Below are 26,617 nucleotides of genomic sequence, written 5' to 3'. Positions count from 1 at the left end.
GGCTGTGGAGAAATGGGAACCCTCTTGCACTGTTGGTGGGAATGCAAACTGGTGCAGGCCCTCTGGAAAAGAGTGTGGAAGTTCCTCAAAAAATTAAAAATAGATCTACCCTATGACCCAGCAATAACAATGCTAGGAATTTACCCAAGGGATACAGGAGTGCTAATGAATAGGGGCACTTGTACCTCAATGTTTATAGCAGCACTGCCAACAATAGCCAAATTATGGAAAGAGCTTAAATGTCCATCAACTGATGAATGGATAAAGAAATTGTGGTTTATATACACAATGGAATACTACTTGGCAATGAGAAAGAGTGAAATATGGCCTTTTGTAGCAACGTGGATGGAACTGGAGAGTGTTATGCTAAGTGAAATAAGTCATACAGAGAAAGACAGATACCATATGTTTTCCCTCTTATGTGGATCCTGAGAAACTTAACAGAAGACCATGGGGGAGGGGAAGGAAGAAAAAAAGGTTAGAGAGAGAGCCAAAACATAAGAGACTCTTAAAAACTGAGAATAAACTGAGGGTTGATGGGGGGTGGGAGGGAGAGGAACGTGGGTGATGGGCATTGAGGAGCGCACCTGTTGGGATGAGCACTGGGTGTTGTATGGAAACCAGTTTGACAATAAATTTCATATTAAAGAAAGAAAGTGATTTCAGAAGTCAGATGTAATTAGCTTCAAATCCTGCCTCCTCCACTTCTATAAAGGGTCTTGGGCAAGTTCTTTCTCCTCTCAGAGTTTTCCTTATTTCTACACAGGGTATAAGAGGACCTATCTATTAGGTTTGACAGGATCGGGCTACGGTCACAATGTGTCTTAGTCACTTCTGGCTGCTATAACAAATACAGTTGACCCTTGAACAATACGGGGTTAGGGACACAGACCTGCCTTGCAGCCAAAAATCCCCATATAACTTTGACTCTTTAAAAACTTAACTACTAATAATGTCCTGTCCACTGAAAGCCTTACCAATAACATAAACAGTTGATTAACACATATTTTGTATGTTATGTATATTATATACTGTATTCTTATAATAAAGTAAGCTAGAGAAAAAAATCTTACTAAGAAAGTCATAAGGAAGAGAATATATGTTGACAGTGCAGTACTATATTTATTAATATTGTAAGTTTACATCATCTGTTTACAAGATGAATTATTTGTCAGTGCCTACATCAACACTGTCTTATATGATATAAAACATTGTAAATATTATAAATATTACTAACACTAGACATCAAAAATGAAAATATAAGGTGAAAAATAAATTCATATTTCTTTAAAGGTATAATGATCCATGCATTGAAGCAGCAATATGATTGCTTTGTAGCCTAGTATAATTGATATGATTGTATCATGGTAGCCTTGCTTATACACTAATGAGTGAATTGTTTTAAATTTTTTATGGCAAGTAGTATTCTAGTAATATTCATAATGCAGTATTAGTAACATTGTTACAGTTTTTTAAAAACCACTTACCTGTGATGATATGCAGTTTCTCCAATTATGAGAGAGGAATACTGTACAGAAATGTAATTTTTTGAAGCAAAGTTTTAAAACAGTAACAAAGTTAACACATGATTAATCTATATTAAATATCACTCACCTTATGCCTATGTAGGAGAAGCTATACACTTCCATACAAGTATTGCACACAATGTTCTAGACAATGAATACTTAGGCAATGATGATGAACAAAACAAAATGTCTTGTACAGATTTTGCCTTACAGCTATTAGATTTTCACACACACACACACACACACACACACACACACACAGACACACACACACCACTGAAGGTTTATTAACTATATGGCATGATGATTATTTACTATTCATTAAGTGGAAGTAGATCATCATAGAGGTCTTCATCCTCATTGTTTTTCATATTGAATAGGCTGAGGAGGAAAAGGAGGAGGGTTTGGTCTTGCTGTCCCCGGGGGCGATAGAGGCAGGAGAGGTGGAGGAGGTGGAAGGGAGACAGGAGACACAGGCACACTTGGTATAACTTTATGGAAATACAACATAATTTCTGTCTGACTTTTTTGCTATTTTTCCCCCTCTGAAAATGTTTCTATATTGTACCAATACTTTTTTTCCACCACTTGCTTTAGTTTCAGTGGCTGTGCCATGGAGGGGTCCATGTTGAAAAAGAGTCAAAAGCAGTCTTCAATAATAAGAATGCTTCTGCCAGATTGTCTAGCTCTGCTTCTTCTACATCTTCTTCCTCATCATCTGGCACTGGTTCAGAAGCACCCATCTCCATCAAGTTGTCTTCTGTTGATTCCTCTAGTGTGGTGTCAATTAGCTCTTGAATTTCTCCAAGACCCATATCTTAAAACCCTTCACACCTCACTTTTTTTTTTTCCATATCCACAATCTCTTCCATGATTTCCTTGATTGGTTGTGCTGTAAATCCTGTAAAGTCATGCACAACATGTGGACAGTTTTCTCCAGCAGGAATTTATTGTTTTAGGCTTGATGGATTTCATGGCTTTTCCTATAACAATGATAGCATCTTCAATGGTGTAATTCCGTCAGACCTTCATGATGTTCTATCAGGATTCTCTTTCTTTGATAATCATTTACACAGAGTACCATGTGTAATGAGTCTTAAAGATCCTTATGACCTCCTGATCTAGGGGCTAAAATACAGATGTGTTTGATGATAAGATCACTTCTAGGCCTTTGGTGTTGAGCTCATGGGCCTCTGTATGGTTAGGAGCATTTCCAGTCTCAAAAGAACTTTAAAAGGCAGTCCCTTACTGGCGAGGTATTTTCTGTCTTCAAGAACAAAGCATCGATGGAACCAATCCAGAAAAAAGGTTTTTGTTGTCTAGTCCTTCTTGTTATACAACCAAAAAACTGGAAGCTGGTGTTCATCTTTTCCCTGCAAGACTCAGGGTTAGCAACTTATATAGATAATAGCAGTCCTGATTATAAACCCAACGTTGACATAAAACAGTAGAGCTAGACTATCCTCCCTGCCTTAAATACTGGTGCTTGCTCTTCCTCCATAGTAATAAATGTCCTTTGTGGCTCCCCCAACTCCCCGAATGGGGCAATTTCATCCGCATGAAAAAATCTGTTCAGGTGGGTGTCCTTTTTTTAATTTTATGTTTTATTTTTAAAAATTTACATCCAAATTAATTAGCATATAGTGCAACAATGATGCCAGGAGTAGATTCCTTAATGCCCCTTACCCATTTAGCCCATCCCTCCTCCCAAAACCCCTCCCGTAACCCTCAGTTTGTTCTCCATATTTATGAGTCTCTTTTGTTTTGTTCCCCTCCCTGTTTTTATATTATTTTTGTTTCCCTTCCCTTACGTTCATCTGTTTTGTCTCGTAAAGTCCTCGTATGAGTGAAGTCATATGATATTTGTCTTTCTCTGACTAATTTCACTTAGCATAATACCCTCCAGTTCCATCCACGTAGTTGCAAATGGCAAGATTTCATTCTTTTTGATTGCCGAGTAATACTCTATTATATATATATATATATATATATATATATACCACATCTTCTTTATCCATACATCCATCGATGGACACTTGGGCTCTTTCCATACTTTGGCTATTGTTGATAGTGCTGCTATAAACACGGGAGTGCATGTGCCCCTTCAGAACAGCACACCGGTATCCCGTGGATAAATGCTTAGGAGTGCAACTGCTGGTGGTAAGATAGTTCTATTTTTAGTTTTTTGAGGAAACTCCATACTGTTTTCCAGACTGGCTGCACCAGCTTGCATTCCCACCAACAATGCAAAAGAGATCCTCTTTCTCCGCATCCTCACCAACATCTGTTGTTGCCTGAGTTGTTCATGTTAGCCATTCTGAAGGTATAAGGTGGTATCTCATTGTGATTTTGATTTGTATTTGCCTGATGATGAGTGATGTTGAGCATTTTTTCATGTGTCGGTTGGCTATCTGGATGTCTGCTTTGGAGAAGTGTCTATTCATGTCTTTTGCCCATTTCTTCCCTGGATTATTTGTTTTTTGGGTGTTGAATTTTATAGGTTCTTTGTAGATTTTGGATACAGACCTGTTATCTGATATGTCGTTTGCAAATATCTTCTCCCATTCTGTCGGTTGCCTTTTAGTTTTGCTGATTGTTTCCTTCGCTGTGCAGAAGCTTTTTATTTTGATGAGATCCCAGTAGTTCATTTTTGCTTTTGTTTCCCTTGCCTCTAGAGACATGTTGAGTAAGAAGTTGCTGAGGGCAAGATCAAAGAGATTTTTGCCTGCTTTCTCCTCGAGGATTTTGATGGCTTCCTGTCTTACATTGAGGTCTTTCATCCATTTTGAGTTTATTTTTGTGTATGGTGTAAGAAAGTGGTCCAGGTTCATTCTTCTGCATGTCGCTGTCCAGTTTTCCCAGCACCACTTGCTGAAGAGACTGTCTTTATTCCATTGGATATTCTTTCCTGCTTTGTCAAAGATTAGTTGTCCATACGTTTGTGGGTCCATTTCTGGGTTTTCTATTCTGTTCCATTGATCTGAGTGTCTGTTCTTGTGCCAGTACCATACTGTCTTGATGATTACAGCTTTGTAGTATAGCTTGATGTCTGGGATTGTGATGCCTCCTGCTTTGGTTTTCTTTTTCAAGATTGCTTTGGTTATTTGGGGCTTTTCTTGTTCCATACAATTTTTAGGATTATTTGTTCTAGCTCTGTGAAGAACACTGGTGTTATTTTGATAGAGATGGCATTGAATACGTAGATTGCTTTGGGTAGTACCAACATTTTAACAATATTTGTTCTTCCTATCCAGGAGCATGGAATCCTTTTCCATTTTTTTTGTGTCTTCTTCAGTTTCTTTCATAAGCTTTCTATAGTTTTCACTGTATAGATTTTTTACCTCTTTGGTTAGATTTATTCCTAGGTATTTTATGGTTTTTTGTGCAACTGTAACTGGGATCGATTCCTTGATTTCTCTTTCTGTCGCTTTATTGTTGGTGTATAGGAATGCAACCGATTTCTGTGCATTAATTTTATATCCTGCAACTTTGCTGAATTCATGAATCAATTCTAGCAGTTTTTTGGTGGTATCATTTGGGTTTTCCATATAGAGTATCATGTCATCTGTGAAGAGTGAAAGTTTGACCTCCTCCTGGCCAATTTGGATGCTTTTTATTTCTTAGTGTTGTCTGACTGCAGAGTCTAAAGACTTCCAATATTATGTTGAATAACAGTGGTGAGAGTGGACATCCCTGTCTTGTTCCTGACCTTAGGGGGAAAGCTCTCAGTTTTTCCCCATTGAGGATGATATTAACATTGGGTCGTTCACATATGGCTTTTCTGATCTTGAGGTATGCTCCTTCTACCCCTACTTTCTTGAGGTTTTTATCAAGAAACAATGCTGTATTTTGTCAAATGCTTTCTCTGCATCTTTGGAGAGGATCATATGGTTCTTTTCCTTTCTTTTATTGATGTGATGAATCATGTTAATTGTTTTGCAGATATTGAACCAGCCCCGCATCCCAGGTATAAATCCTGCTTGGTCGTGGTGAATAATTTTTTTAATGTATTGTTGGATCCGGTTGGCTAATATCTTGTTGAGGATTTTTGCATTCATGTTCATCAGGGAAATTGGTCTATAGTTCTCCTTTGTAGTGTGATCTCTGCCTGGTTTTGGAATCATAGAAAGAGTTTGGAAGTTTTCCTTCCATTTCTATTTTTTGGAACAGCTTCAAGAGAATAGGTGTTACCTCTTCCTTAAATGTTAGGTAGCATTCCCCTGGAAAGCCATCTGGCCCTGGACTCTTGGTTTTTGGCAGATTTTTGATTACCAATTCGATTTCCTTACTGGTTATGGGTCTGTTCAAATTTTCTATTTCTTCCTGTTTCAGTTTTGGTAGTGTATATGTATCTAGGAATTTGTTCATTTCTTCCATATTGCCCATTTTATTGGCATATTATTGCTCATAATATTCTCTTATTATTGTTTTTATTTCTGCTTTTTGGTTGTGATCTCTCCTCTTTCATTCTTGATTTTATTTATGTTGGTCTTTCCTTTCTCTTTTTATCAAACTGGCTAGTGGTTTATCAATTTTGTTAATTCTTTCAAAGAACCAGCTTCTGGTTTCATTGATCTGTTCTACTGTTTTTTTGGTTTCGATAGCATTAATTTCTGCTCTAATCTTTATTATTTCCTGTCTTCTACTGGTTTGGGGTTTTATTTGCTGTTCTTTTACCACTTCCCTAAGGTGTGAGGTTAGGTTGTGTGTCCGAGAATTTTCTTCCTTCTTTAGGAAGGCCTGGATTGCTATATATTTTCCTCTTATGACCGCCTTTGCTGCGTCCCCAAGGTTTTGGGTTGTGATGTTATAATTCTCATTGACTTCCATATACTTTTTAATTTCCTCTTTAACTGCTTGGTTACCCCATTCATTCTTTAGTAGGATGTTCTTCAATCTCCAAGTATTTTTACCTCTCCAAAATTTTTCTTGTGGTTGATTTCAAGTTTCATAGTGTCGTGGTCTGAAAATATGCACAGTGCGATCTCGATCTTTTTGTACTTATTTAGGGCTGTTTTGTGTCCCAGTATATGGTCTATTCTGGAGAACGTTCCAGGTGCACTGGAGAAGAATATATATTCTACTGCTCTAGGATGAAATATTCTGAATATATCTGTAAGTCCATCTGGTCCAGTGTGTCATTCCAAGCCATTGTTTCCTTGTTGATTTTTTGATTAGATGATCTGTCCATTGCTGTGAGTGGGGTGTTGAAGTCTCCTACTATTATGGTATTACTATCGATGAGTTTCTTTATGTTTGTGATTAGTTGATTTATATATTTGGGTGTTTTCACATTTGGCACATAAATGTTTACAATTGTTAGGTCTTCTTGGTGGATAGACCCCTTGATCTTGTTTTCTTACCCATTCTGTTACCCTATATCTTTTGAGTGGAGCATTGAGTCCATTGACGTTTTGAGTGAGTACTGAAAGATATGAATTTATTGCCATTATGATGCTTGTAGAGTTGGAGTTTCTGGTGGTGTTCTCTTGTCCTTTCTAATCCTTGTTGCATATATATATATATATATATATATAATTTTCAATCTTTTCTCCTCTCAGAGAGTCCTCCTTAAAATTTCTTGTAGGGATGGTTTAGTGGTCACAAACTCCTTTAATTTTTGTTCGTCTGGGAAACTTTTTATCTCTCCTTCTATTTTGAATGATATCCTGCTGGGTAAAGAATTCTTGGCTGCATATTTTTCTGATCCAGCACACTGAATATATCCTGCTACTCCTTTCTGGCCTGCCAAGTTTCTGTGGATAGGTCTGCTGCAAACCTGATCTGTCTTCCCTTGTAGGTTAGGGCCTTTTTTCCCTTGTTGCTTTCATGATTCTCTCCTTGTCTGAGTATTTTGTGAATTTGACTATGATATGCCTTGTTGATGGTCGGGTTTTGATAAATCTAATGGGGGTCCTCCGTGCTTCCTGGATTCTAATGTTTATGTCTCTCCCCAGGTTAGGAAAGTTTCCCACTATGATTTGCTCACATAAGCCTTCTATGCCTATTTCTGTCTCCTCCTCTTCTGGGACCCCTATGATTCTGATGTTGTCCCTTTTTAATGAGTCACTGATTTCTCTAATTCTTAAATAGTGCTCTTTTGCCTTAATCTCCCTCTTTTTTCTGCTTCATTATTCTCTATAAGTTTGTTCTCTATATCGTTGAATCTCTGTTCTGCCTCAGCCTTCCTTGACACCACGGCATCCATCCATGATTGCAGCTCAGTTATAGCATTTTTTAATTTCATTCTGGCTATTTTTCACTTCTTTTATCTCCGCAGAAAGGGATTCTAACCTATTTTCAACTCCAACTAGTATTCTTATTCTCGCGATTCTAAATTTTGGTTCAGATATCATGCTTGTATCTGTGTTGGTTAAATCCCTGGCTGTCGTTTCTTCATGCTCTTTCTTTTGGGGTGAATTCCTTCATTTTGTCATTTTGAGCAGAAAAAAGGTATTAATGAGGTAGAAAAATTAAAATAAAAAATTTAAAATTAAAAAATATTAAAATTTAAAAATTAAACACACACACAAACATAAATCGAATAAATGATGCTGGATCCTGGGTGTTTTGGTGTGGGTGTTGAAAATGGCTTGACAGATTAGAGAAAAAAAGGGAGGGGATGAAAAAAGGAAATTGTTTGAGACTTTGAAAAAGTGAATACACTGAAGTATACTAAAATGAGATGATGGGAGTAAAGTAGAATTTGAAAAAATTTACACAAAAGTAAAGAATATAGTATCAAAAAATTAAAGAAAAATATTTTTATCAGAAATTGAAAATAAAAATGAATTTTTTGTTTCTATATTCAAGAAAAGGAAAAGAAACAAAAAAAGAGGAAAAAAATAAAAAATAAAAAGGCAATTTTTTGAAAATTTGAAAAGGTGAATACACTGAAGTAGACTAAAATAAAATGATGGACGTAAAATAGAATTTGAAAAAAATTACACAAAAGTAAAGAATATAGTAGAAAAAATTAAAGAAAAATATTTTACTAGAAATTGAAAATAAAAATGAATTTTTTCTTTTTCTATATTCAGGAAAAGAGACAAAAAAGAGAAAAAAAAGAAAAAAGAAATCATTTGAGAATTTGAAAAAGTGAATACACTGTAGTAGACTAAAATAAAATGATGGAAGTAAAATAGAATTTGAAAAAATTTACACAAAAGTAAAAAATACAGTAAAAAAATTAAAGAAAAATATTTTTAATAAAAATTGAAAATAACAATGAATTTTTTCTTTTTGTGTATTCAAGAAAAAGAAAAGAAGTAAAAAAGAGAAAAAAAAAAAGAAAATCGAATAGATGGACTTGCTAACAGATTGAAACAGGACTGAAATTACTTCGTTTTCCCCTAGAAGACAGACTATGAAGTGCTTTATAGTCCGTAAACTAAGTAGAAGGTGAGACTTGTGTTCTTGAAGAGCGAGGTTGGCCCAGTTGGGCGGGGCTCAGTGCAATGGCTCTGTTCTTTACTAGATGGCACTGCTAGCCTACTGGGGTGGATTGTTGTGAGGCTTGCAGGTGCGTATGCGCATGCGTGGGAGTGGTGAAAATGATGTCACCCATGTACCCAGTCTGTTCTGGATCGGCAATCGTGCACCCATCCTCTGTCTTCAGCTCTCGTCCACTCCCCCCTTTTTCACTCTCCATGACCAAGCCCCAGGCAATACCTGTCTCCCAAGTTTTGTCTCAGATGCGGCTGCCTTCCCTGGCCCCTTACTTCTGAAAGACTGCGGCTTTGACCCGTTCCACCCCTCTGTGGAAGGGTCTCACCGAGCAATGGCCAAATGAGCAATGGCCGAACATTGGCTGTACCCACAAAAGCTTGCTGGAGCCTTCTGCTGCCGGTGCCCCGAGACTGTGTCAGGTGCCATCCTGCCCCAGAAAAAGTTCAAGAGATTGTGTAGCAGCAGCATTTCAGGGATTATGGAAAATCACAGCACACAGCTGGCACCAGGCTTCACCCTTAACGACCCTTTTCCAGCACCAGCAATTGTAGCCGTTTTCTGGGCTCTTCTGGGACCAGGTGGCTTCAATAGTCTCTACCAAATGTCCATCCAGCAGTGGAACCGCTTTTCCCCGTGTGGCCCGAGAACCTCCCAGACCCCACTCTGTTCCTGGGGATTCACCCTTCCCACCAGAGCACTGCCAGGTATCTAGCTGTGGAGTTGCAGCCTTTGCACTTCCCTTGTTTACAGTCTTAATGGAATTCCAACCCTCTCCTTTCTCCTTTCTCCCTTTTTAGTTTAGTCCCTGCGGCTATTTCCAATTTATTACTTTCTCTCCAGCTGCTTTTGGGGAGGGGTGCTTTTCCTGTGTTCTCCCCCTGGTCTCCATCCTCTCTCCACCCGCAGAAGCACCTCCCTTCCCGCAGCTTCCCACTCCCCAAGTTCACTTGTCAGCGCCGCATACCTGGTGAATTCTGTGGTTCAGGTTGTGCAGATTGTTGTGTTAATCCTCCAATCCTCCAATAGGTGTGCAGGATGGTTTAGTGTTGGTCTGGCTGTATTACATGGATGCGAGACACACAAAAAACTTCCATGCTGTTCCGCCATCTTGGCTCCTTCTGGTAGGTGTCCTTTTCTTAATGCCATCTAGGAACTCATCTGCTGCTTCTTGGTCAGCAGAAGCTGCTCTCCTGTTATCTTGACATTTTTTAATCTAAACCTCTTTTTAAAATTATCAAACTATCCTTTGTTGGCATTAAATTCACCAGCTTTAGATCCTTCGCCTTCCTTTTGCTTTGTTGTTATATAATGACATTGCTTTTCCTGAAATCATATTAGAGGCTAGAGGCATGCCTTTCTTATAGTAATCTTGCACCCATATGAAAGCTGCATTTTTAATATGAGATAAAAAGGCACTTTGCAAAAAGTTCAAGGTTTTTGCACCTGCTGGCATAGCTGCAGTGATGTCTTCATGGATTTCCTTTTCTTTTTGTTACAAACGTCCTTATGCTGGATTCATTTATCTTGGAAATGGCGGGCAACCACAGCTGCACATGTCAGCGTATGATACATTTGAAAGAAACTTTTTCTTGTAATGTCATGACTTTTTTTCTGCTTCTTGGGATCACTATCAGTATCACTAGTAACACTTCATATGGGTGTATAGTGTTACTCAAGGTTTACAGTATTGCACTAAACATAATGAAAAATACACAAGAACCATGAGAGATCACTTTTTACTGCAATATACAATTTACTGGAAAGACAACAGCTTACATGGAAATAATTGGCATCACAGCATTTTAAGTGGATACTCCCAACGCTGGAGCTCACTGCAATAGCAATGGGAGATGGTTATGAAATTATTACAGTAGTACAGTATACAGTATGGTTAATTTTATGCAGTTATGATTTAATACTGCATTTTTATGTTTACTTATTATTTCTTATTTGACTGTGAATTGTTCCATGTATGGTCTATAATTTTTGTGTGCCTATGCTTTGACAAATTTTAACCTTTTTTAAGAAATATGTGTGTATTTTATAGCAGTAAATGAGAAAATAATCTAGTATATAAATATATTTTGTGCATTTGTGGCACACCAAATTTTTAAATTTTTTTGATATTTCTAGGCTATGCAATTTGTCTGTTTTTCCAAATTTTTGCAAATCTCCAAAAATTTTTCCACAGAATTTATTGGAAAAAATATGTGTAAATGGACTTGTGCAGTTAAAAGTCCATGTTATTCAAGGCCTACATGTGCCCTAGACTGAGTGACTTAATCAACAGATATTTATATCTCATAGTTCTGGAAGTTGGAAATCCAAACTCAGGGTGCCAGTATGGTTGGTTCTTAGGGCTCTCTTCATGGTTTTCAAACAGCTGCCTTTTCAGTGGGTCCTCACATGGCAAGTGAGAGATCTCTCCCTGTCTCTTATAAAGACACTAATCCAATTCACGAGGACTCCACCCTCATGACCTAATTATCTTTCAAAGGCCCACCTCCAAATCCTGTCACATTGGAGTTAGGTCTCAACAAATGAATTTGGAGGGGGATACACACATGCAGTCCACAACTGCATTGTAATGCATCCCAAAGATACTTGCTGTGATGATGCAGTAGTGTTCTGGAGTCCAGTTTACAAGTTAATCACCAACTTTGCATTTTTGGTCAGGGGAAGATCATGATCATTGTCCTAGGTATACAGTCTCTGAGGTCATCTTTACATCTAACCCTCTCGGATTCTGAGTGAGGTACCTGGTGTTGTGGAAGGATAAGGCACTGGCTGGTTCTGATGGCTTCCTGCATGTCAAGGTTTTGCATTTCCCATCACATTTAATCTGGAGAACAACTCTGTAAACTAGACCAAGTTATCTCCTTTCCTCATTTCACAGTGAAGAAAGCAACCTAGGACAAGTTAAGGAACCAGACCAGATCACAAGTTACTGGATCTAGGGGTTAATTTTATGTGTTAACTTGATTGGATCATGGAGTGCCCAGATATTTAGTTAAACATTATTTCTGAGTGTGTCTGTGAGGGTGTTTTCAGATGAGATTAGCATTTGAATTTGTCCATAGAATAAAGAAGATGGCCCTTCCCAATGTGGGCAGACATTTTCCAATCACTTGAAGGCCTGAATAGAACAAAAAGGTGGAAGAGGGGAAATTTTTCTCTCTGCTTGATTATGTGAGCTGTGACATCAGCCTTCGGCCCTCCGACTTACACAATTAACCCTCTGGATCTCAGGCTTTTAGAGTTGGAGTAGAACTTACATCACCATTTTTCTTGTTTCTCAGGCATTTGGACTTGGACTAGAACTACACCATTGGCCTTCTGGCTCTCTGGTTTCATACTACATCACTGGCTTTTTTGGGTCTCCAGTTTGCAGATGGCAGATAATGGGACTTCTTAGCCTACATAATTGCATGAGCCAATTCCTTATAATAATAAATCATTACATGTTTGATATATAATAGCCTATTGGTTCTGTTTACCTGAATAATGCTGACTAATTACTCTAAATATTCCAGGATCCAAACCCAGTTCTTCCCAGCTCCAAGTCCATTACTACTCCACATTGTGCTTTTAGACATATAACCATAGTTAATTTTCACATTATTTTGGCTCATCCTCTGGAAAAACCCATGAGGAGAGAGGAAAAAAACTTTGACTTGTTCAAGATAATACAACTCATCAGGGAAAAGCACACCATTCCCATGTCAAACTACCTTGAGTGGGAGGCCAGCCTTTGTTCTCAGGGCATTCATTCATTCATTCATTCATTCATTCCAACTATTTATTGTCTAATATGTACCAAGCAATTCTCTAACAACTAGGGATGTAGGAGTAAATACAAAATGAGAAGCCCTTGCCCTCACTAAGGTTATAGTCTAGTGGAAGAGAAAGAAATTAAATAAATCCTGAAGATATAGACTCTATCAGATGATCATAAGTACTATAGGAAAATAAAGCAGGGAAAGAGTATAGGGAGTGCAGATTGGGAAGGTAGCAGGTGTTTTTAACAGAGTGTTTGGGGAGGTCTAACTGACAAGGTGACAGAAGAGACCTTAAGGAATGAGGGAGCAAGACTTGTACATAATTGGAAAGCCTTCTAGGTAGCTAGGGAGACTTGTATGTAACTGGGGATTCTTGTAGGTAACTGAGGAATATTGTTGTAATCTTGTAATATAATAAGAAATATATGTTGTGGTCTTCATCTGGGTCCCTGGCCAGAACCCTTAAAATCTTTGTAATTTATTAAGTCTAAGAACAATAGAAGCATCTTTGTTTTAATATGTGGTTCTCGTCGTGGCCCCTAAAGTAGCTCTCAGGTGATAAAGAAGGAGTGTCTCTTTTTTTATCCATAACAAGCCTTTTTCAACCACACCTGAGTTTATGTTAATATGGTGACTTGAAAAACCCCTTAGGATAGAGAACTGATCTCCTGATTAGAAGATCTCCTGATTAGAAGGTTAGAACTTACAGCCCCAGAGCTGGAGATTGAATTAATCACCAGTGGCCAGTGATTTAGTCAATCATGCCTACATAAAAACCTTAACTGAAGGAGCTCAGAGAACATCTGGGTTGGTGAACATATGATGGTGCTGGAACAGGGGCATACCTAGAGAGGGCCTGAAAACTCCATGTCCCTTCCCATACCTTGTTCTATGTATCTTTTCCATTCGGTTATTCCTGAGTTGTATTCTTTATAATAAATTAGTAATAGTGAGTAAAGCACTTTACTGAGTTCTGTGAGCTATTCTAGCAAATTATTGAAACTGAGGTGGGGGGTCGTAGAAACTCCTGATTTATATATAGAGGGTCAGTAAGAAGTGTAAGTGACAACCTAGATTTGTGATTGGCATCTGAAGTGGATGCAGTGTTGTGGGACTGGCCCTTAACCTGTGGGGTCTGCACTAACTCCAGGTAGTTAGTTGTCAGAATTGAGTTCAACTGTAGAACACCCATTCAATATCCACTAAAAACTGGAGAAGTGCTTGATGTGGAAAAACCCACACATCTGTTATCAGAACTGTTGTGAGAATAAAGGAAAATAGGAGTTCTTATTTTACTTGTAGACAACAGCTACTTTAGGCAGTTGGCACTTCCTTATTTAACCTCTCATATAGTCATTCTTTAAATTCTTTACAAAGACTGTTGTACCTGGGAAGAGATAGTGTGGTAGCTATAGAGTAAGTCAGAGTAGAGGGAGAGCATTTTGAGACTGTAGTTTATTTAGAAGGTTTTAAGGTGGAAATGACTTGAACACATTTAAATGGGGATGAGAAAGACGTGGAAGAGAAAAGGAGCATGAGGACGAGGAAGTGAGTATATAGTTGATAATATCAGATTCCTAAGGATGTGGGAGGATGGCGAGGTTCAGAGGACACGTGGAGGGGTTATCTTTAATCAGGAGGCATTGCTCCTCTTTGGAACATTCTAGTCCTATTTTGCACAGTAAACACCCTCTTCTTATTTTCCTATAGTACTTCGGACAATTGCCAGTCTCCTTTTCCAGCTCTGCTTCCTCTGTATGATGGTAAATGTGGGCAGTTCTTCCAGGCTCAGACCTAGGCCCTCTTTGCTTTTCTCTCCACACCTTCTGAGTGGACAATCTCATTCATTCCGGTGATTTCAATAGATGGATGACTTTCCAACTGACACTTCTACCCCTAATTTTCAAATCTGTACTTGTACCTGCCTGTTCATCCTGTATAGCTCATTGATCACATTACTTTTATATTCAACCTCTTTAGTATCTCTCAATTGCATCTGTTTCTTGGTAACTCCACTGTTACAGGCTGAACTGTGTCCCTCTTAAAATTTGTATGTTGACGTCCCAGCCCCCAGTACCTCAGAATGTAACCATATTTGGAGGTAAGGTTTTTTAAAGAGATGATTAAGTTAAAATTAGGTCTAATCCAATATGACTTGTGTTCTTATAAACAGAGGAAGATGGTTACCAGTGGGGACATAGGTGGGGGATGGTTGAAAGAGGTGATGGGGATTAAGGAGTGTACTTGTGATGAGCACTGGATCATGTCTAAAAGTGTTGAATTGCTATATAGTACACCTGAAACTAATATAACACTGTATGTTAACTACACTGGAATTAAAATAAAATTTTTTCAAAAAGAGGGAGAGATACCAGGAGGACATGTCCACAGAGAGAAGACCATGTGAAGAGGCAGCAAGAGGGTGGCCATCTGCACACCAAGGGGAGATGCCTGGAACAGATTCTTCCATTATCGCCCTCAGAAGGAAACCAATCCTGGTGACAAACTTGACCTGGGACTTCCCAGCCTCCAGAACTGAGAAATTTCTGCTGTTTAAGCCACCCAGTAAAAAAAAAAAAAAAAAAAAAAAAAGCCACCCAGTATGTGATATTTTGTTATGGTAACTTTGGCATGCTAATACACCCACCCTCTTTACTATTTTAGGCCACCACCATCTTTCATCTGCATTTCTGGAGCCACTTCTTAAATTTTATTCTCTTTTCTAGTTTCATCCTCTCTAAAATAATCTCTGTGTTATACTCAGAGTAATCTTTTCATGCATATGTGACTATATGACATACTTTCACTCCACCACTCTCCCCATTAATGTCACAAGACAGTTAAATATTCTAAAAAGTCAGAGCGGGCTTTGAGATAAAACATATGAAAACTTACCTAAGGAAGTTTTGATGCCAAAGCAAATGGTAGACTATGTGGCTCCTCAAGAGGCTCAGAGTCAAAAGTGGGAAGGGAGTGTGCAGATTAAAGTTTGCCTAACATGGTATCTCTTTATTCCCCACTGCACAGGGAATACAGGGAAGGATTGGTCACACAGATTCATTAAGCCAGGCTTTCCTGCATCCCCTGTTTCCTCTCTAACCCCAGGCTTACTATGATGTCACCCAGGACCAGCTTGGCCATGTATTTGTGATGGCCCCAACTGAAACAGTTGCAGCTGGCACTTTATCAGCTTTGGCTAGAGGCATAGGTTGAGCAATTCTGGACTGGAATGAAAAGAAGATGCTCCAGCTTCTAATTCCACTGCTCATGGCACTCAAGGGGCATGCGCAAGAAGAGTCAGGTCTGTGCCAGGCTAACAGAGCAGAGGACGGAGAGAGGCCTGCAACCTCTTACCTGGTTCCTGTAGAGTTGATGTAGAATTCTGAGGGAAGGTTGAGTTAGAGCAAATGGCTCAGGAAATGAGGAGATCACAACTGATTAATCAAAGTAGATATTCTGGGCTGAGTGAATAATGCCATTTAAAATGATCCCCCAGGATCTGGAAATATAGGAGACTTGGAGTAACATTAGCAATTGCCTCTGCTTCTCCAGTCCCCACTCCCCTCTTTGTAAATGTATTAAGCACCTTTCTGAGCCCAGCATAGTGCTGGGACCACTATGGAATAAGTGGAATAAGTGGAATAAAGACCTTATTAATTTAGACAACCCATATTAGATTATGTAATCTCATAAAGTGGGAAAAGTTATAGGACTATTATTATAAGAACAAGTGAATGAATGCAGCATTTTCAAGTATGTTCTGTAGACCCCTTGTCCTATTAGAAGCTTATGGTTAGACAAGATTTAGAAATGTTCTCTTCATTACTTTTTCTGTAGAGTCACAGTGGATACTCACAAAGTAAAAGTTATGAGAAATCTCACTGTAAAGAAAATAGAACAATTTTATTTAATCTGGTATTTCTGAAATGTATCTGGTCACAAGACCACCCTTTACATTTGTAAACATTGTATTTGTAACATTTTCCTTATTTGTAACATTTTTGATTTATTCTTTTGAGAATTACCAGTTCCTATAGTTTTCTCATTTTTCCTACTTGAATGGGTGTTGTAAACTGGTTTGTAGGAACTTAAAAAAAAAATTTTAATGACATTAGCCCTATGTCTCTTATGTGTGCTGCAAAACATTTTCTCCTAATTCTTCAACACTCTTCAAACTCTATTTTGGACAAAATGTAAAAGTTTTAAATTTATGTAAAAGTTCATCAATATTTTTACTTATGGTTCTTAGCTTTTATTTGATGTGCTAGAAAGATCTTCTCATCCCAGATTATAAACACAATCAGACCTGTAGAATAATGTGAGCTCTGAAGTTAGATTGTCTGCAACTAATTACATTTCCTCCACATACTTGCTATGTCATCTCAGAATGAATTACTAAATATCTTTGTATTCATTTCTCCATCTGTAAAATGGTAATATTAAGGTTACTGTGAGGGTTAAATATGCATAAAGTTCTGAGGACAGTGCCAGGCACCTTGTAAATACTGAAAATTTGTTAGCTGCCATTATTCCAGCATTTATATGATTTTGTCTTAAATTAACGTTTTCCTCATCCCAAGTTGATAAAGATATTTTCCTATGTTATTTTCTAGAAGCTTATTATTCATATGTTACATTTAGATATGCAACCCATTTAGTTTCAAATTTTATGTACAAACAAGGTAGAGTTCAAGATTTTTTTTTAAAAGAAAGTAACCTACAAAGGAACCCTCATTCATCTATCTTCAGATTTCTCAGCAGAAAATCTACAGGCCAGGAGAGAGTGGAACAACATGTTCAAAGTGTTGAAAGATAAAACTTGCCAGCCAGGAATACTTTATCCAGCAAGGTATCCCTCAGATATGAAAGAGAAATAAAGCCTTTGTCAGACAAACAAAAGCTGAGAGAGTACACCATCACTAGATCTGTCTTGTAAGAAATGCTGAAAAGAGTCCTCCAGGATGAAATGAAAAAAACAAAAATGCTAATCAGTGACATAAAAGCAAATGAAAGTATACAATACTCTAGCAAAGGTGAAAAACAAACAGTCAGAATTAGGAAACTGGCACTCTATATTAGAATGCAGTGTTAATTATATTGTAAAGGCTAAAGGAAAAGAGCATTAAAAATAACTATAGCTACTATAATTTCTCAATGAATTCACAGAATAAGAAAAGGTAAATTGTGACATTAAAAATATAACATTAAAGGGGTAAGAAGGTAGAACTTTTATAGCCAAATGAAGATTAGGTGCTATCAACATTTTTTATATGAAGTGTTTTATGTAAGCCACATAGTAACCACAAACTAAAGACCTAGAGTAGAGCCACAAAACATAAAAAAAGGGGAGACTGACCAAATCCCCAGGGAAAACCACCACTTTACAAAGATAGACAGAAACAGGGGAAAAGATACAATGGAGATACAAAACAACCAAAAGGCAAATGATATGATGGCAGTAGTATGTCTTTACATGTCAACAGTCACTCTAAATATGAAATGAATTAAATTAATTAATGGAAAGGCACAGAATGTCTGGATGGATTAAAAAAAAAAAAGAAGACTTAACTATATGCTGCCTACAGGAAACTCATTTTATCTCTAAAGACACACCTAGACTCAAAGTAAAGGGATGGAAAAAGAGATTTCATGCAAGTGGAAAACAAAAGAAAAGTGAAGGTAGCCATACTTGCATTAGACAAAATATACCTTAGGCCAAAAGAGATAACAAGAGATAAAGAAGGGTATTATATAATGATTAAAAAGTATAAGTCAGGCAGAGAAAGACAGATACCATATGTTTTCACTCGTATATGAATCTTGAGAAACTTAACAGAGACCATGGGGGAGTGGAAGGGGGAAAAAGTTACAGAGAGGGAGGGAGGCAAACCATAAGAGACTCTTAAATACTGAGAACAAACTGAAGGTTGATGGGAGTGGGGGAGAGGGGAAAGTGTGTGATGGGCATTAAGGAGGGCACTTGTTGGGATGAGCACTGGGTGCTGTATGGAAACCAATTTGACAATGAATTATATTTAATTAAGAAAAAAGAAGAATAAAGAAATAAAAATAAATAAAAATAAAAAGTCAATACATCAAGAAATATAGCAATAGTAAATATACATGCACCCACCATTGCAGCACTGGAATATATTAAACAAATGCTAATGGATACAAAGAGAGAAATAGACATGTAATTAACAATAGGAGAATTTAACATCCTACTGTCAACAATGGATAGGACACCCAGACAAAATCAAAAGAAAACATTGGAAGTGAATCATAATCCAGAACAAATAAACTTAATAGACATATATAGAATGTTTTATCAAACATCAGCAGAACACATATTTTTCCGGAGTGCACAGGGGACCTTCTATAGCATAGATTATATGGTAAAACACAAAAAAAATCTTAGAAGTTTTAAGAACATTGAAATAATATCAACTACCTTTTCTGACCACAATGGAATGAAGTTAGAAATGAAGAAAAGGAAAGATGGAAAATCTACAAATATGTGGAAACTAAACAGTGCACTTCTGAACAACCAATGGGTTAAAGAAGAAATCAAAAGAGAAAATTTAAAATCTCAAAACAAATAAAAATGGAAATGCAATGTATCAGGGCACCTGGGTGGCTCAGTCATGATCTTTGGCTCAGGTCATGATCTTGTGGCTCCTGAGTTCGAGCCCCATGTTAGATTCTGTGCTGACAGCTCAGGTCTTGGAGACTGCTTCAGATTCTGTGTCTCCCTCTCAAAGGAGGGAGGGAGAGAGAGAGAGAGAGAGAGAGAGAGAGAGAGAGAGAGAATCTTAAGCAGACTCCACGTTCAGTGCACAGCCTGATGTAGGGCTCGATCCCATGACCCTGGGATCATGACCTGGGTTAAAATCAAGAGTCAGACATTTAACCAACTGAGCCACCCAAGCACCCTTAGTAAGCTAATATTTAAAAGCCAATTAAGAATACCATAAAATGTAACCTAAATAATATTTGGAATTAACAGAACATACATCTTAAAACAGTTGACTGTTAAAACTTCCATACGAAATAAAAAATAAAATTAAAAAAAAAACTTTAATACGAGAGTAGTAGGTTTCTATTTTTTAAATATTTTCTGGATTTCAATAAGAACTTATAAAGCATACTGACATGTTTTGATGAAAATACTTTAGTTTGAATTTTACATTGAATCACATTTAGATGTTTCAACAACTCTGTAAGGAATTTTTAGATAATTTTAATCCATTCCCAGTGGTTATTAACACACAATAGAATCTAGACTCTTAATAATATAAAGTTTTAGCATAAAATTACAAATTTAAGTATGAATTTTACACACATATTTAGGTCATGTATTTGGTGGCCTCTACAACTAACATGAAAAACAAGAAGTGACTTTCAGAGGTACTTATTGGGGAATAAGCACCCAACAAGGTCCTCAAGTATGGGACATGGCTTTGCTTAAGTTACATCAGCTGAACTCACTAGACACAGGGACATAATACGTTTTATTTAATTTATGAGGGCCATTTTTACCTCAGTTAAATTTCATCTGAAAAAAATTATTTAAAACTCTAGTTGTATTATTTCATTATATTCCCAAACTGATTTCACAAGGCCAGTGTATTCTAATACCAAAGCCAGATAAGGATGATATAAGAGAAAAAAAAAACTTCTGACCAATATCCCTAATGAATTTAGATATACAAATTTTCAACAAAATATTAGCAAACCAAAATCAATACCACATTAAAAGGATACACCATGATCAAGTGGTACTTATCCCTGGGATGAAAGCAAGGTTCACAAATCAATACATGTGATGCACATTAATTGAATGAAAGATAAAAATCTCAATAGATGCAGAAATAGCATTTGACAAAACACATGATCATTTCATTATACAAATGCTCAACATATTGGGTATGGAAGGAACATTCCTCCACATGATAAAGGCCATATATGACAAACCCACTGCTAATATTATACTCAATGGAGTATGGAGAAAAATTGAAAGCTTTTCCTCTTAAGACCAGGAACAAGACAAAGGTACCCATTCTCACTTACTCAACAAGGCACTGGAAGTTCTAGCCAGAAAAATCAGGCAATAAAATAAAACAAAAGGCTTGCAAACTAAAAAGGAAAAAGTAAAATTGTCTTGTTTGCAGATGATGTAGTCTTATATATAGAAAATACATATATTCCACCAAAAAAACAATCAATGAATTCAGTAAACTTTCAGGATACAAGATCAACACACAGAAATCAGTTGCATTTCCATAGACAAACAATAATATATCTGAGAATGAAATAAAATAATCCCATTCACAGTAGCATCAAAAATAGGAATATATTTAACCAAAAAGGTGAATTATCTCTATGCTGAAAACTATGGCTTTGATGAAAAAAATTGAAGACACAAACAAATGGAAAAATAGCCCATTTTTATGGATCAGAATTAATATTGTTAAAATTTCCATACTACTCAAAATCATCTATGGAAGCAATGTAATCTCTATCAAAATTCCAACATTTTTCTCAGAAATAGGAAAAATCTTAAAATTTGTATGGAATCACCAAAGACCCTGAATAGCTAAAGCAATTCTGAGAAAGAATAAACTTGGAGACATCACACAAAGCTATAGTGAATAAAATCAGACACAAAGACCAGTGGGAAAAAATTGACAGCCCAAAAATAAACTCTCACATACATAGTCAACTAATATTTGACACGGAGCCAAGAATACTCAGTGGGGAAAAACAGTCTCTTAAATAAATGGTTCTGGGAAAACTAGATGATTACATGAATGAATACCTTATACCACACACCAAAATTCCCTTGAAATGGATTAAAGACTTAAACATCAATAAAACTCTTATAAGAAAACAAAGGGGAAAAGTTCTGTGACATTGGTCTTCACAAAAATTTTTTGGTTGTGACCCCCAAAACACAAGCAATAAAAGGAAACATTAATAAGAGGAACTATAGCAAGCTAAAATGCTTCAGCCAAAGAAAAAGTCAACAAACTAAAAGACAACCTACTGAATGGGAGAAAATGTTTGCAAATCAAATACCCAGTAAGGGCTTAATATCCAAAATATATAAAGAATATAAATATATAATTTAATAGCCAAATTTTTTTGTTTAAAAAATGGAGAGAGGGACTGAACAGACATTTTCCCAAAGAAGACATACAAATGGTTAACTAGACACATGAAACATGAATAGATACATTGACATTACTAATCATCAGGAGAATGCAAATCAAAACCACAATTAGATATCACCTCACACCTGCTAAAATAGCTTTTATCAAAAAGACAAGAGAGAACAAGTATTCGCAAGGATGTAGAAAAAAGGGAACCCTTGTGCACTGTTGGAAGGAATGTAAATTAATGCAGCCACTATGGAAAACAGAATGGAGTTTTCTTTAAAAATTGTAAATAGAGGTGCTGTATGATCCAGCAATCCCACTTCTGGGTATATATCCAAAGGAAATTAAAACAGGATCTCAAAGAGATGTCTGTATTTTGATGTTCATTTCAGCATTATTCACAATATCTAAATTATGGAAACAACTTAAGTGTCTTTCAATGGATGAATGGATAATTATTCAGCCATGAGAAATAAGGAAATACTGCCATTTGCAACAATATGAATGGACCCTGAGGCATTATGCTGAGTGAAATAATTCAGATAGAGGAGGACAAATACTTTATGATCTCACTTATATATGGAATCTGGAAAAAACAAGCTCATAGAAACAGAGTAGAATTGTAGTTACCAGTGGCCTAGGGTGAGAGAAATGGGGAAAGGTTGGTCAAAGGATACATATTTCCAGTTAGAAGATGAATAAATTCTGGGGACATAATGTATAACATGGTGATTATAGTTAATAATACTGTATTATATACTTGGAAGTTGCTGAGAGGGGAGTTCTTAAATGTTCTGACTACAAAAAAGAAATGGTAATAATGGGACGTGGTGGAGATGTTAACGCTATGGTGGTAATCATTTTGCAATATATAAATGTATCAAATCAGCACACTGTTCATCTTAAACTTACACACTGTTATATGTCAGTTATATCTTAATTAACCTGTAAAACAAAAATTATCCTCAGTAGAAAGTACTAGAAAGATACTGCAGAAGGAAGGCAATTTTTCCTGGTTCTGTCTGGCATGCTTCTGTTTGCTTTTCCTTGCTCCTACAATATGACTGTTGGAGGGAGAGGACATCCAATAGTGCTTGGCTCCTGCCATGGGTCCTTCTATAAGCTTGACCCTGTCCCCTGTTTAGTGATCTGCTGTTATATCAATGGCCCCCAAAATGGCTTTTGTCTACTAGACCATAGATTGTTTATTTCTTCATATCAAGCTGATACCCATTAGCTCAAAGCCTGCTGGTCCCAAACTTAATTTTTTACACATCCATTTATTTTCAACATAACTAAGCAGTTTAGATGTTTAGAGCCTGCCTGTCTTGCATACCCCATGAAACTGCATCCAATATCTGCTAGTCACAGATATGATAAAGCCTGTGATTATAAACACCCCACACCACTGCTGCCCTTCATTGCTCTCTGACTCAGAGACTCCCATTTGTGCCGCTGAGCAATATTACCTAGATGTTAAGCTCCTTCTCTGATCTCTTTCACCTGGGAGTTCCCTTGTTCTCCTCCCCTTCTGGATGGTAGCTCTCATACCTTAGCCTCTGGATGGTCTCAGGCTGTTAATGGGCTTCTACTGCATGCAAACCTGTTCAAATAAAGCATGTGTGTGCTACTGCCACCTTGTGGTCATATCTTTTTCTTTGATCAGCTCCCCCAATCCTTCCAATCTCCTACACCCCCTCACAGCAGCAATTCCAACATAGACATTGACACCCCTGGCTGATGAACAGTCTCTTGACACCTAAGTTCCCACCTGCTCTTGTCTACTTGTTACTAGAAGGGACGTTCCAGCCTCACTCCAGCTGTACTTCAGAGGGGTGTTTCCTGCTTTAATAGCAATAGGGACTTAAAAACTATTTTCCCTTGGGCTGCAAACACACATTCTCTAGTGATTTCTGAACCCCAACCTTGGGGAGGAGCTCCCCTGCCAAGTTGAGTCCTTTCACTCTCCCCTAACTTTATGGTATTCTTGGAGTCCTCTTGGCCCTTTGTAGTTATTCCTCTGGCATAGTTTAAAATTCTTGATATTAACTCTTCTTTTTCCAATTCTGCATGGTTGCAATCTCCTGAATGGATCCTGCATATCTTTAGCCATTTCATATTGTCACCTCAACCCCTTAACAGCTCTAATGAATCTCCACCCTGACTTCTCCAGGTCTCACGGCTATTTTTGAATGTGAGGGACAGACATTGGAGGTGTGTTTTGTTAGTGTTTTCTGAGACCTGTCCCCTCTGTGCCTGCTCACTTATTTCACTCAACTTTAGCACTAGTCTAAGCTAGGAAGATGCTGGGAATATTAGATAGAAAGGATTTCTCAGTGTTCATTATGTACAAATGGCTCTTCCATTTCTCTCTCAAAGTTCAATGTGGCCACCGACCTGCCTTTTCAAACTCATCATTGTTACGATTCCATGAATTGTTTGAAGTCCAGGAAGGTGAGTTCCCATGGCAAGTGAGTATCCAGATCTCACGGAAACACCTCTGTGGAGGCTCAATCATAACATCAGTGGTGGGTTTTGACAGCTGCACATTGCTTCCCAAGAACCCTGTAAGTTTCTGAAGCGTTGTCTTAATTTACATCAAATCTTCTCTACCTTTTGTCTGGGCCGGGTAGCTTAACGGGTTAGTGCACAAGGCTTATGAACTCAGTTTGTTCCCATTGGCTTTGTACCAGAAAGTATCTTCTCTACACCCACTTTCTCCTTCTAAGTGAGCCATATCCAAAGGTTGACTTCTAGTTGTAGCTATGCACCCAGTAATGGAAAATAAGTACAAGTCTTCCCTTCTGCCCGCCACATGTGTAGACAATACACTGTATTTGTTCATTGTACACACACTCATGAACACCTACCATTGTGCTATTCCAAGTGTTGGTGATATAGTGGTAAACAAGACAGTCAAACTCTTTGTTGTCAAGGAATTCACATTCTATTATCTACCTATTCATTCCATTTCCTTGAGCCAGGAAATTTCCCTGGGCTGATTATTCACTAGCTCAGAGTCTGGGCTGCTGACTCCTGCCACTCTTGTCTCTAGCCACTCTCTAGGCCACTGCACATCCACTGCTTTGGATTTTTCAGTATTCAGTTGTAAATTGTACTGTTGATAAATTTGTCTACAAGTGTGAAATACAGTGTAAGTATTATTATAATTTGGAGTTATTATATTCATTTTTTAGGTTAGAAATAGCATTGGGAAATGTTACTGTGGTCATGGGAACCAGAATATTCAGCGACGTCCGCTTGGAGAGAAAGCAAGTGCAGAAGATAATTATTCACAAAGATTATAAACCACCCCACCTTGACAGTGATCTCTCCCTGCTCCTGCTTGCCACACCAGTAAAATTCACTAACTTCAAAATGCCCATCTGCCTGCAGAAGAAGGAAAGGATCTGGGACAGATGTTGGATGGCAGAGTGGGTGACAGCTTATGAATATGGTATGCGCCTTCCCTTAAAAATCCATAGAAAGCTTACATTTAGGTTTCCCTGGGCTAGAAAGCATGTTGCTCTGGAAGATTTTGGCCTCACTACTCTAACTTTGCGATCTTGAGCTAGCTAGCTCCTTCACCTTACTCACCTTTACCTTTTCTCATCTGTATAATGACAGCAATGTCACCCTCACATCCATTATGTGGATTAAATTAGATGCAATTGTACTTGTAAGGTCCCTAATGAAAGCCTGGAATATAGAAGAATCTCAAAACATGAGAGTTATCATTTTTTGGAGCCCAGAGGCCTTTAGAAAACCAGTTTGGATTCTTCCTCCATGGACTATTTTACAATGTGAACTTCCCCATATGTTTATCATTTGATGAAGTCCATGTTGACCATCATCCTGAGATAACTGAGCCAGTGATTCCCCAACCAATCTTTGTCATCAATGACTCCACTCCTTTCCCAGGTCACAAGGCTGGCCAAACAGGGAGAAACTCTGGGAGGGTGGGAGTAGGATGGGGGGAAGACCAGAAGTTCCTCTAGAATTAGTTGTTTACCTTCCACAAGTTGGCTCTTACAGGTGTGTCATTTTCCTGGTTCCTCCACTGGCCTGGCAGAGACATTGGACAACACTAAGAAACTGGGCTATTCTGAATCTCTGCACAAGGACCAAACATGGCTGTGGGGAGATGGGGGGGGCATGGAGAAAACTCATCCTATGTTTTTATGGCAGGAGCTGGTGCTAGGGGGGTTAGTAGGCTGTTCCAGAGGAAATGAGTTTCCCAAAAGGAATAAATATAAGCATAAATGAAGAATTCACTTATTGGATTGAGTGGAGCATTCCATTAGGTCACCTTTAAGGCCTTCCTACATTGTGATTTGCTAAGTGTTTGCATCATTCCATGACTTCAACCCTGATCATTCATAGGCTTGTCACCTTCAGTGGTTGATTTGGCACTCATTCTCACACTAGCTTCCTCATTTCCCAGACCAACATGACAACTTAAACATGTACCTGCAGAAGATGAGAGTGCTGCATATTAGCTGGAGAGAATGCAGCAAGAGGGTAGATCATCTCTCCAGGAACATGGTTTGTGCTTGGAAGGAACCAGGCACCAAAGGCAATTGCCAGGTACTTGGCCCCTGCCTCAGCCCCATCCTCCATATGCCCCTCCACTTTCTAGGTTCTCAGGAGAAAGCCCAGGAGTGAAGCCCCTAACCCATGCCACTAGGACCCTCTTATCCTGCCC

The 26,617-nt window shown here is 37.9% G+C and overlaps 1 protein-coding gene across 3 annotated transcripts in view; it reads left to right on the top strand.

Annotated features, from left to right (window-relative positions):
• The first annotated feature begins 24,286 nt into the window (after nt 1-24,286).
• The window catches only part of PRSS51 (serine protease 51), a 29,620-nt gene continuing 27,289 nt past the window's right edge, over nt 24,287-26,617 (top strand). For 2 of the 3 annotated variants that reach the window (XM_053901099.1, XM_019440911.2), the window contains exons 1-3: nt 24,293-24,479; nt 25,110-25,369; nt 26,357-26,499. In XM_053901099.1, coding sequence (XP_053757074.1) covers nt 25,144-25,369; nt 26,357-26,499 — 369 coding nt within the window. In that variant the 5' untranslated portion in view covers nt 24,293-24,479; nt 25,110-25,143. Of the gene's footprint in view, nt 24,480-25,109; nt 25,370-26,356; nt 26,500-26,617 lie in introns of all 3 variants that reach the window. The other variant, XM_053901098.1, reaches the window with a different exon arrangement.

This window comes from Panthera pardus, unplaced genomic scaffold (genome assembly GCF_024362965.1).
Source record: "Panthera pardus isolate Hobbes unplaced genomic scaffold, ASM2436296v1 HiC_scaffold_13, whole genome shotgun sequence".
Classification (NCBI taxonomy): Eukaryota; Metazoa; Chordata; class Mammalia; order Carnivora; family Felidae; genus Panthera; species Panthera pardus.
Note: the sequence above shows the minus strand (reverse complement) of the source record. Positions and strands in the feature narration are given on the sequence as shown.